At 51.2% G+C, this 12,526-nt stretch overlaps 1 protein-coding gene across 1 annotated transcript; it reads right to left on the bottom strand.

Moving 5' to 3' along the window:
• Positions 1-1,572: 1,572 nt before the first annotated feature.
• Positions 1,573-8,208, bottom strand: LOC131215879 (uncharacterized). Its single transcript, XM_058210276.1, has 9 exons — positions 5,870-8,208; positions 5,612-5,795; positions 3,792-4,143; positions 3,112-3,721; positions 2,879-3,050; positions 2,633-2,806; positions 2,410-2,568; positions 2,132-2,345; positions 1,573-2,086 (listed from the first exon to the last, which is right to left on the bottom strand). The coding sequence occupies exons 1-9, from the start codon at positions 8,206-8,208 to the stop codon at positions 2,028-2,030; spliced, it is 4,263 nt and encodes a 1,420-aa protein (XP_058066259.1). The 3' UTR covers positions 1,573-2,027.
• Between the last annotated feature and the right edge of the window lie 4,318 nt (positions 8,209-12,526).

Consider the following 12,526-nt stretch of genomic DNA (forward strand, 5'->3'; position numbering starts at 1 on the left):
CGCGGCGCTCCGGCCGCTTCATGGCATGGTGTTTGTAAGCAATTTACGTGTTGCCTTCTTGCTGCGTTCGCTCTCCTTAGCTTCTAACACGGATATTATGAGTATCAGTAAAAAGGACATGCACGGAACCGATCAGTCCCACAAGGCGTTTGTATGTCAATAAATTGGCGTTTACGCTCATCTTCGCGTGTGTGTTTTTAATTTTTTACTTTTAAATTCGAATCATTTGTTAGCGTCTCCGATGGCGGTGACAAAGGGCATACGTGGAATTAGGTTTAGCTAGCAAACGAACGTGGTAGCGACTAAAACTGCTGTGGCTGGAGTTTCCGGAGCACGGTTACGATACTCGTGACAATTCCGGTTGTCAAAAATAATTGAACATCAGCTGAATCCTACCAATCCATATCACTACCCACTTGCGTCTGCTTTGGAAGAGAATATTTGCGCCAAACTCAGTTCTAATCTCTTCATTTTGCGCACTACATTCAACCATTCAAACGCTTTACAATAAACGGTACTCGCAAGAATTACTGTTGCTATTGGTTGCTCCAAGTTTTCTGTAGAGTTTGATGAAACGTGCAAACTGTGTGAAAGCCTGAGCAGTTAACTGAGGATTAAATGAGTGATAGCGAATCTAAACGTATTGGACGTGAATCGTTTTCCAAACCTGAAAATGCGTGTCTTCCCGGAACGGTGGAGAATGTGTTTAGTCTCTAACGCTGCAGGCACAGTCGTCCAAAGAACAACACAGAAATTAAAAAAAACGAAAAGAAACAAGCAAACAAATAACAGGTTGAGATACAAGTGTACGAAGAGCATAACTCAATCGAATGGTAAGAAAAGTGAACGACGATCATCGTTCGAAAGAAAAATAATTACATAGTGCAATGTTCCGGGAAGCTGGTTTTTTGTTTCATTTGATGACCAATTGGACTACTACCAGCTGGGGAGAATTTACAAAATACACTCTTAGCAGCGTAACATATATAGATACATTTTCTCCTAGACCGAGAAAAGACTATAAAAGTGCCAGAGGAAGTAACGTGACGTGTGTACGAAACTGAGTAAAGCAACTGAGTGGCTTCGATAAACAGAAAAAATATATATAAACGGGCGTTTGAACAGTGAATGTAGTGACACAAACAAGTGCAATCGGTATTGCCAGACTTATTTCCGAAGAATCAGACGGTTTTTGTTTCTTTTCAGTTCTCCGCTTTAATTGCTGTCCATGATCACTAAAGATTTAGTTATTCTTCACTATCTAACTTATGGAAACAAGTCTTATTAATGCGATGCCTACTGCGAGTAACTATATTGCTAAAACGTACGGCATGGAACTACCAAAGTAGGGAGCAATGGAAAGTCGTCTTCTCCCGTAGTAGGCGAGTGGTACTTGATTGACGCAAAGGTTTCATGCTATTTATTTTCTTTGCAAAGGAAATAAAGAGGATCGTTAGATGAAGTAGATCAACCTACCGATTTGGCGTATCTCTTTCAAAATGCTTCAGGAAATAAATTATCAATACTATTATTTGTCTGCAATAACACTGTTTGTCCCCCTAACAGGTCAATCCGGTATGATCTACACATGGGCTAGTTTCTGTTTTGCTCTATACGTTTCTATATAATATCATGAACAGCAAATCACAATCGAAACCTACGGCTAAGATCTATCAATGACATGGTGGCGAGCCTTTCGGGAGGGCCCCATAGTTGAATGCTCCGTAACATTTGCTTTTAAATCTTCCGACGAACGTCTTTTGTTATGCTTCCTAGAGGAAGACGCAACACTATTGAAGGAAAAGAAAGTCGAAATGCTGTAACAAAAAGGCTATTGAGAATGATTGCAAATTTACTTTACAGTACTTCCTTAGGGCACGTGCTTGTAAATGCTTAACAACATACAATACATGATGGAACAGGAAGGAATTGAACGAAACTTTAAAAACGGTGAAACAAGACTGTTGACATGTGATGCGTGAAAATAATAAATAGTTTGTCCTATCGCTCGAGCAATCGCTCGGTCCCTAAGCAGTCGAATCGATGTAGCAGCTCGGGTCGGCCCCCTGATTGAGCTGCAGTCCCGCTACTGCCGACGGTCCACTAGCCGGTGCGGGCATCCCGTCCTCACCAATTGTCGTTTCGTTGGCATTCAGATCGACGATGCCACCGTTTCCATTCAAACTGGCCACATTCCCATTGCTACCGGCTTGCAACTGGCTAAGCTGGGCAGCGGTGACCAGCGGGAAGCTGGATGCGGACGCAAAGTTAGTCTCTTCCAGATCACGCTGTAGTTCCATTAAGGCCGGAGTTTGCTGCACTATCGACTTGACACTGTCCAGAGTCTGTGAAAATGATGGAACCCATTTAAATAACACTGCGCGGGTTGGTGAAGCTAGTAAAACCCACCTCCAGCGCTCGGTCGATGGCATCATATTGACGCTTGGCTTCGCTTAATGCTTGGTGCCAGCTGGCGGTCATCACAAAGTTTGCTCCAGTCGCCGCATTACCAGCCATTGCGGCCAACTGTTGCTCCTTTTCGTATAACTTTGCTTTCAAGTTGGGAATCTAAGGAAAAACCGATCATTTGCAACAAACCACCGAATAACGGACAATCCAAAATAAGTAATACCTCATTGCATGCTTGTAGGATGACCTGTGGTAGTTCCACTTCGGGAACGGCTCCGTCTTCTTGGCACAGCTTAAATGCCTTGATGATCTCGTCGCGATCAATCACAATCTTCGACTGCTGCTGCTTACTGTCGCTGCACAGTGTGCTTAGTTGACAAATGTCTTCGTTTAGTTTCTGAAAATTTGAAAAAAGGCATATTATGAATTCAATTGATAAAGGTGCCAACAGTGCGCTAAGTTCTCGTACATCGATTTCCTGTCGGTGTTTCATCAGTTCCACTTTTCCGCTGTTCACTTCACTTCCACGCACTTGCAGCTGATGATAAGCGTCCTTCAGATCATCTTGCAACTTATAGTTGAGCTCCTCGTACTCTTTCACGCGATCCTGAATCTCTTCGTTCGTGATCGCTAGTTTGTTCCTGAAAGATAATGCAATTTAAAATTAATCATGCCGTTCCGATAACACAGTTGGGGCCATACTTGTGATTGATCAGCTCCTGGATGCAGTGATCGTTATCCATCTGTACGATTCGTAGGACCTTCAGCAGTTTGGTGATCAGATTATCGACATCAATCACCTGATCGACCAGCGACTGGGCGTTACAGTACTCGCAGATCGAAGGCATTTCCGCCATCGAGGCCTCCGCGCAGCAACTGTTTTCCTCATCGTCCAGCGAGGAAGAATGACTGGCCGTAGTATGATCCGGGGCCGTTGTTACAACAACGACCGCCGAAGCAGCCGCCGCCGAACCGGTCGTCGCCGCGCTGCTTCGCGGTGGTTGATCACTGCTGGTCGAGTGGTGGAACCGTGCCGGACGTCCACTGGCAATCATGTTCGACTGTAGCTCGATCTGCTGACGATTAGCGATCGCCTGCGACAGATTGTCGAACGATTCGTCGTGCGCCATCAGAGCGGTGGTCGCTCCGACACCACTTTCCAACGACGATGGCATCTCGATCTGCGAGATGCGCGTCGACGATGACACCATGTTGTGGGAATGTGAATCCGGCATGGCGACATCCTCCAGCACGTTGTCCATCATCAGGCACGGTTCCGTTTCCGAGTCAAGCATCTCAGTGCAGTCGGATTCTAGGAAAATATAAGGAAGTGGAGGTTCAAGTCGAAATATCCACAAGCGACCTGTACCACCCACACTTACCATGGCCATTGTTTTCTTTACACTCCCGGTTTGCGGGACCACCCGGATTGGGAGCCGGATTCGTCTTAACGTGTGGCGTCTTGCTGGTCGCATTCTTGATCGCGCTTATGACGGCCGCAATGAACGATTGACCACGCTGCGGTGATAGCGGGACGTCACTACCGTCTCCACTTTGCTTCGGATCGCCCTTCGCACCGGTCTGGGATTGTTGAAGCGCATGTTGCGGTTGGTCTTGCTGCTGGTGTGGTGGGTGGTTCTTGTCCGCATACTTTTCAGCCGTTTGTTCGTACTCCGGACTACCATCCCCGCTGCTGGCACTGTTGGTGTACGCTTCGTTATGGTAGATCACGTCCTGCAATGGAAAAAACGGAACCGAAGCAACTGTTAAACATTTTGTGTTAAATTAACAAGCATCTACCGTAAAAAGCCAAAAGAAGAAGCAAATTCGCACTCGTCAACCGTTAAGCTACCGGAAAGGCTGTGAGTTATTTACGAAATATTGACAACTAGATGGCGACACAGTTCACTTCGCCATTTCAAGGGTTTGAGTCACGGCTAATTACCCGTACACTGAAAATTGAAGCTGGTGAGAAATCTGGGAAAAGAGATGCTGAGGTCAACAACGATGACGGAGGATGACGAGGACTGCCCTACGCTTCGGAAAAGGACACTCTCAGAAGAGCAAGGGACCTCGTAGTAATACAAAAGCACTGACCAGGCGTTGGTAGCAGCTACGGCATCTACAATAACTGCCCAGCTGGAACCAGCTATTCCGGACTCTGGAGTAGAGATTTCAATTCCAACCAGATCATGGCCTTTATAAAACAAACGGTCTGCCATGTAGCCGGTGGCTTGGACAGTATGCTTTGTAATTAATTTCCCCCAGAGAGAGACAGTGGGGAAGGTTGACATGCTGCCAAGAGATTCATTACGGGCTGGGAGGACATTACGGCCTGGGCCTGGCATGCAGCAACAGTTTTCTAATAGACGGAGCCGTTGACCACCGACCACTGATCGAACATCGGGTAAATGACCTATCACCGGGAGGTTTGGCATCAAGCTAGGAATGAAACGCCAAATGATTCTACATTAAATACTCCACCACCAAAAGGACGATTACGGAAAGGAGGAGAGTTCTACGTGAATAGGGCTTCGTTGGAGCACGGGGACAAATGGTACGTTAGAAGGAACATGAGAAGCAGGCTGGTCATGGACCTTCTCGCAAACCTACCCAGACACTCACACGCAAGCACGCACTCGGAAAGTTGGCTTTTTCCTTGGGTTCCACTTACCGTATGACACGCAACCGCTGCGAAGGCCCAGCCGCAGCCGACGAGAACGGGGGCGCAATGTGCAACAAACACCCGGTTCGTTTACACAACACACAGAGAGAGGGACATTTGCATGCCCAAAAACGACACAAACAGTACGAGCATGTTTCCATACACAGAGAGAGAGAGAGAGACCCCGCGACCCACGCGGCCCAGCGGAAACGGGTGCATCATTTAATGTAAACACAGAGCGTTTTACAACCAAAACGGCGCAGTATACAGCGAGCAACGAGCAACGGCCAGGGTGTTAAAAGAAAGGGCAACAATACATGGGTGGAGAGAGAAGAGAGAGAGAGAGAGAAAGAGTGTGTTAGTTTTGTTTTGGGGTTGCTGATGGGGCGAGGGCACTACTGTTTTTCCATGTTAATGACTCTTTCGATGATCTAGCCGGTTCTACTGGAAGGCTACTGCTAGAGCTAGCTCACTACCACCTATTCGGACGCTAAGCTGCTAGGCGATGCCCATCGATCACCCGCCACGATCACCTACCTCGAGATCCTGCTCGGAGATGTTGTACGAGGCGATCAGCTGCTCGACGAGGTTGTCAAGCCGCGAGCCCAACCCAGACAGGGCAACGGACGCACCAGAAACGGCCGCTCCTTGTTGGAGCAGAATGTCCTTCGAGCGGCTCTCGAGCGCATTGTACTTGGCCTGCATGCCCAGATACTCTTGCCTGCAACAGAAAGACGGGAGATAGGGGATGAGAAAACGGATGCCCCGGATGACGCCATGCCGTCGTCCTCGTACCTTCGCTGCTCGGCTATGCGGACTAGATGGCGGCACTCTTCCTGCTGCCGCTCGACGCTACTCTCCTTCTGCTGCAAATTGGCCCGCAGCTGGACGATCTCCTGTTCCGCCTCCTTCAGCGCGTCCATACAGGACTGCTTCTCCATCTGCAAAAAGTCCTGCATCTCGCACGACTCCTCCTCGAGTTCGGTCTTTTGGCGCAACAGTTCCTCCTGGTTCTTGAGCGAGCGGCCCATGTCCATCTGGAGCGCCCGGCAAATCGACTGCAACCGGGCGATCTCTTCCTGCTTCTTCTCCAGCACGCTGCCGGACAGTTGGAGTTGCGACTCCAGCATCAGCAGACTATCGCAATCGCCCGTGTCCGCGCTGTGCGGGATGGCCTGCATCGACTCCAGCATGCCCAGAACGCGGTCCGTGTTGGTCTGCAGCTCCTTCTGGGCCGTCAGCTTTTCCTCGCGCTCCACCAGCAGCTTCTGTTCGAGGGCCGTCACCGTTTGTGATTTGTCCGACAGTTTTGTCATCAGCGCCGCGCACTCGGCGCTCATCTTGCGCAGCTTCTCCTCCAGCCGCTCCATCTCGCGGTCCCGGATGTCCGATTGCGTGTGCGCACAAACCGTCTCGACCGCGTCGATACGCACGTTGCGTGCATTGCCTCCGAACGCGTCCACCACATCCTGTCCCGTGATCGCAGTCTGCACGCCGGTTTCATGGTAGATTCTCGTTTTATGGATCTGCATCATCTTCTTGCCGGACGATGACGCCACCGACGAGAGGCGCGGATGCGACGATGCCATTTTGACCGGCGGGGACGCATCGCCTCTACTTCCCGCAGACCCCGCACCGACCGAAGGAGCCTTCTTGAACAGTGACACCGACATGCGACTCGAAGCTTGTTCGCGCGTCACGGAATTACTGCGCGAGCTGGAACCTCCGCTGGCCGCTTTCAGATCTTCGGCCGAGCGTTCCTTGCGCCGTCGGGGGAGCGTGGCGTAGCTGGCGACACCGCTGGGTAAGCTCATTGGACCACAACCACCGCCGCCGCCGGGGGGTAAAGGTTTCCCGTCACCCAAGGCCAACGTTCCGACACGTGTTTTGATCGAGAGCCCCGCCGCTTCCGGTGCGGCCGAACCGGCCCGAGTGGAACGTGGTGTCGTGTTTCCGCCAGCCGCCCCACCCTTACCGCCTACCGATGGCCACCGGCCATCATCCGTCGGTGTGCCCAGCGGCGTACGTCCCCGCGTGATGGACGGCGTGCGGGAAACGGAAACGGCCCGCTGCCCAGTGGCCGAAGGCGAGTCCCGGGCGCCCGTGGGCAGTGTGTCCGGCTTCAGTGGGCGCCGTGGCGGTGGCATCGGTTTGGTCGGGGTCTGGGTGATGCGGCCCAGACTGGCCACACTTCCTGCCCCGACTCCACCAAGCGATTTATCCCGCGAACGAGCCCGCTCCCGGGCGGCGGCACTCGCGGCCACGGCCGATGCCGGTGGCGTCGATTTGAGGTTAAGCGAAACGGATCGCCCGAGTGAAGAGCCCCGCGACCGCGAACTACTCCTCCCGCTGCTCGACGATACACTCTCCGTCGACTTGCGTGGCGACCGGCTCGAGGGGGGCTCCTTTAGGGCCACCTTCTTCTTCAGCCCGCAGCCACCCGGCTTCCGGAGCGACGAGCTGACGGGGCCGCCCGTCACCGAGGAACTCTCGCTGCCGCCCTCGCTGGCGCAGTAATCCGCGCTGAGCCGCCCACCGCACAGGACCGTGGCACCAGTCTTATCGTAGATATCCGAGCTGTAGCTTATCATGCTCGAGTTGCACGACAAACTCATGCCTCCGCCACCGCCACCGACACCACTACCGTCGACGCTCCCTCCACCGACACCGCCATCCAATCCGCAGCAGCTGCTCGCGTATCCGGCACTGTTATTGCTGAGGGCCCGCTGCAGCACACCCGTCTCGGTGAGGGACCCGGATCCGGCTCCAAATTCGACGCCACTATCGCTCCCATCACCACCGCCTCCATTGCCGATTACCGTCACGCCGGCCACCACATCCTCGGGGCCGATGGACAGCGATTTGAACTTCTCTTCGCACTCGTTCAGCTGCGGTTCGATGAGATCCTCGATCACGAGCTGCTGCTCAGGATGGTCCGTCTCGACGATCAACGACGAACAGTTGCAATCGGTCACGGTGAACGAACTTTCGAAGGAAGCTTTCGACGAGTTCACATCCTGAGCCGCAGTGATTCGTGGTGCCGGCTCCTGCTGCTGCTCTTGCGACTGCTGCTCGTCCGACTCCTCGCTGGCCGTGGTTGGCTCCAGCGTCGGTTCCTGGCACGTGTCCTCCATGGTTCACTAGCACGGGCGTCTCTCATAAAGCCCAATCTCCAGTGCGAGGATCATGCGCCACGATTGCAGATCATCTCCGGAGGCGCGTGTCTTCGTGAATATGTTATCTACAAAGAAAGGAAATAGAAAAGAAAAGATTAGAATCGAACACGGCACAGGTTATTGGAGGAACTTGCAAAGAATGGAGCCGTAGACGAGCTTGCGCAGTGCCGAATGGCCAAGTGATAGACACCCCAGTGATGCCGGAACTAATCGGTGAAGGTGAAATTATCGCACCGTATCTTATCACCACATTAACGGCGCATTTTCACCAACGATAAGAGTGACACATGCGCTGGATGCGCAAACATCGAACGGGCCATATGGAGGTGATGGTTTCCGTTTTATCGATTCACATGCATTAAAGATAAGCCGGACGTCAACTGCAATAAAATGATTCTACAAAACCCAAAGACCGTCCAGGTCAGCTTTCAATTTGGAGCCTCGGGAAAATTGCTGCAAATCTAGCCTGGAGGTCACGGTGCCTAGAGTTGCAGCGTCGTGCATTTCTCCACGAAACCTACACGACGGAACCAGCGCTGCAAGTAAGCGGCACACTTCGTGGGTTTTTCCATGTTCCCACGAAACCACCAGCAGAATGGCCAATGGGCGGCCACGCTCGCTTCGATTTGCGTTCGTTCGTTTCCCATCATGCTGCCCACCGAAACGGTAACGTTCTGGCGAGGCTCGCCGTCCGTCCGTCGTTGACCCGCTTCGTCGTGGTGGGAACGAAAATGATGACGAAAATGATGGGCAAAACAAAAAATTGCCCGGTTGATGATGTTCACGATTTTCACATCAATCGTTGTGATCCCCACGGCCCAACGAGGGGAGGTGGCTCCGCCAGCGCAAATGAGGAGGAAAATGATCTACGATTCGATGTAGCAAGAGGAAGAGACACGTAGAAAGAGACAGGGAACTAATGAGCTCGTGGTGCGATTGAATGTTACCCAAACGATTATTTAACAACGATCATTTCGATCTCTTCAAACAGACGCTACTCGCCAAAATGATAAGACTCATTTTCAAGCAGTTACATTCTGAGTTATCTCCGAATGTTCCGAATAGTTCCTTCAGAATGCTGTGGCTGAGTCTAGTGATCAGATGAACGTCGTGATCGTGGCGATCTTTTCCAGATGACACACCGACAATGGAAAGCTCAACGTTCCGCTCTAAATACACAATTTTGTGCATATTGATTTGCCCAGCGGGCACTTTTGCGCTGGCGCAAAACTTTCTACTACTTGCCGTAAAGCCCTACGGCTCACGCTTTGAATTACATCGAGAAAAAATCATTTCATTACCGGAATTACCATTTCCCTACAATCGCACGCGAAAGTTGCTGACGCCTGCTGACGGGAAGGCCCGCGGGTCAAAAACGGCGCTACAGAAACACTCTCACAGCCGCCGGACCATACTTTGCACCGGAAGTAATCCGTTTTCGATTTTAGCAATAACCTTTCGGCGATGGCCACACAAGGCCGGCCTCTGCTGGCGAGTGGATCGTTTGCATATCTGGCACGGACGGACGGACGGAAACAATAATGGATTTAAATTTATGTGCAAAAATGTGTATCAATCTGCAGCTTGCGATTTGAGAGTCCGTTCGCACGGAAGTGCTGTATGTGAAAGGTTTTTTTTTCTTCTCATGCACCCGGCGGATAATTAATTTTGGGACCAAATTTCCTCTTTCGGTAAACGAAAACATTTCGCAGCATGGCAGCAACTTCACAGTCAGGACTTCCTTTTCGAGCCCGACAACACAGCCTTGGGCAGTTCGTTTTCCTTTTGCCAAAGAACGAAACAATTTCTGCACCGAATCCGGTCCCCTTTCCGCAACGGGGCCACCATAATCCGACAGCATCCAGTAAGGGCCCTGCTTTGCCTTCGGTTCCACATTGTTCGCAGTATCCCTCGGGGCGTTGGTGATTCCGTGGCGAGCGAGGGCTGCGACCCTTGTCGAAAGATTTTGTGAACATTTGTCGAGATCGAAAAACGTGATGTTCGACAGTGAATTGAGGGCGGTGGCCTCGGCTCGGGTGCTCGGGTTTGCTGGTAACTCAATTATGCTAGCAATTTGGAGGCATATTTGAATTCGGTCCAGTGTCACGAAACGCGCCGCTCCGAAAGGACCGGTCAGGGCAACTCAGGTCAAGGGCAGGATGGAATTTAAAATGCAAATTCCAACCTCGAAAGAAGCGCGTCCTTTACTGGAACCACAATGTTTAAGGAAATCGATTTTTACCGATTCGTCGAATGTTTTAAAACTAAATCGGTAAGTCAAGAAAATTACAGTGGCCGTGGGTTACGTGCAACAGAAACACTTTCGAAATCGGAGTTCCAATCGAACGAAAAGTCTCTCCAATGCTCACGCCGACCGGAAAAGGCCAATAAAACAAGCCTGTTAAACCTGTTTTACTATTTTACGTGAATTTATCTTCGAAAAGGCGGCGGCTGTTCCGAAATGATACCTTCGAGAGGGAGAGTTCACCCCAGGACCAATCCATCGGCCCCCTCCCGTGCTCTCCTATTTATGGACGGACGAACAACAACAGTGCGGCCATAAATTCGACAAAGCATAGAGAGAGAGGGAGAGAGAAAGAGAGAGAGAGAGACGTAACAGCAGCAGCACAGAATTACCAATCAATCCCCGGTGGCCAACGACGCACTCCGCTGCCATGTGCCATATTTTGCACGTGGCCACCCGGCGCTTGGGCGTTGCGGTCGTTGGGTGGATATTAGGTTTACAAACGAGAACGAGAACCGCAGGCAGTACTTCCTCCTTATTATAGGTGGCTCGTGGCCTAACGTTCTCCCCCGGGGGAGCTACGACGACGACGCGTCCGAGAATCGTCGGGCGATGATGCAGTTGTTGAACCGTCCCTGCATACGGCCTCTCCACCCGGACAACACCCCACCGATATCGATTCGAAACGCCCGACGGCAAGGGATTTATGTAACGAAGATGGCCTTTACTATCTTCATCTTTTCTCCCCCAAAAGGACCGGGCTGTGGCTGCGCCATCGTCCTGCCAGCCGATTACTTCGATTCTCTCATCAATATTAACGACTCAAGCCATTGTGATTACTTTATTTTGAGTGCTGTTCCTGTTCGATGACTATTCATTTGCACCAAAGTGCCCTAAATAAAGAACAAAAAACCGATTCTTCTAATTAGGTTTATAGTGGGTGAAATTAGTAAGAAATTATGGCTCGCCGTAGCATGTCGGTTGGTGCCCAACAAGACCCTTTCCGAGCAGATGCCACCGAGCGGAAAGATTTATGGTGGACAAGCACACGACACTGGGTTATGCAACGCTGCCATCGTGAAGACGAAATGAAAAATGGTCAACAATACTGGGTAAAGGTCCCCCCCACTGGGAGAGATATCGAATGCAATCACACACCGTAATGACAATGTTCCAACCAGCATTGCTTTAAACGGCCGGAATGTGGCCAACACTTTGCGCCCCTGAGCGGGTATCGTATTTCACTAATTCACCGGTGAAAAATGCGCAAGAAAGTGCGAACGACTGAAGCCAGAGAAAGAAAGGGGTGCGCCAGACCAGCGTACTGTTGCATGCCAAAGACGCATTCGGCCCCGGACAGGATTCGGTAGTATTTACAAACAAACTCAGCTGGATACACAATCTGGGGCCGTTCCCATGGTGGCCCCGGTGGCCGGTGCCCGCGTCACGGAACCGTCCCCCGTAATGGTTCCGTAGCACGCGAGATGGTGGAAAATGGATGGAATTCCGTCCGACCTTGCGCCTTGGCGGCCTCCTCGCCGCGGCACGATCTGCATACCTTCACAGCGTCTCTGCATGAGACGCGTCCTGAGTCGACAACCTGGGACGTGCTGAAATATGGCTCAATCACGAACCCTGAGTCTGATGCCAAAATGTCGATTTGTACTTTTCGCACCAAATTAAATCGGGATCGACAAGATCGAGATGAGAATTATTCATTTTATGGTCCCATTTCAACACGCCATTTGCGCATAAACGATTCGATCGGCAGCGTCATAAGTGTCTAATTCGTAATTACTCTCCCTCCCCCCGAGGATAATGATCTCTAAAAGCGATGTGTAACCTGGAATTAGGTCCGCAAGACGACACGGGCGGGCGTGCGGCTTGAAGCGATCTTCAGTAACGGTGAGAAAACAATTTTCTCTGCCAAAAGCTCTGCCACCGTAACTGAAGGGACTCGATGGTCTCAGATCCCACAACAGCTGCGTTCGATCGCCGTAACGAGATGGCCGTAGAGCCATACCGGCACGG

This window comes from Anopheles bellator, chromosome 1 (assembly GCF_943735745.2).
Source record: "Anopheles bellator chromosome 1, idAnoBellAS_SP24_06.2, whole genome shotgun sequence".
In the NCBI taxonomy this organism is placed as follows: domain Eukaryota; kingdom Metazoa; phylum Arthropoda; class Insecta; order Diptera; family Culicidae; genus Anopheles; species Anopheles bellator.

Coding starts and splice junctions, on each gene's coding strand:
- LOC131215879 (XM_058210276.1), bottom strand. CDS start 8,208: ATGGAGGACACGTGCCAGGAACCGACGCTGGAGCCAACCACGGCCAGC. Junction 3,722..3,791: donor TAAAGAAAACAATGGCCATG/GTAAGTGTGGGT, acceptor ATATTTTCCTAG/AATCCGACTGCACTGAGATG. Junction 2,087..2,131: donor TGCCAACGAAACGACAATTG/GTGAGGACGGGA, acceptor CGTCGGCAGTAG/CGGGACTGCAGCTCAATCAG.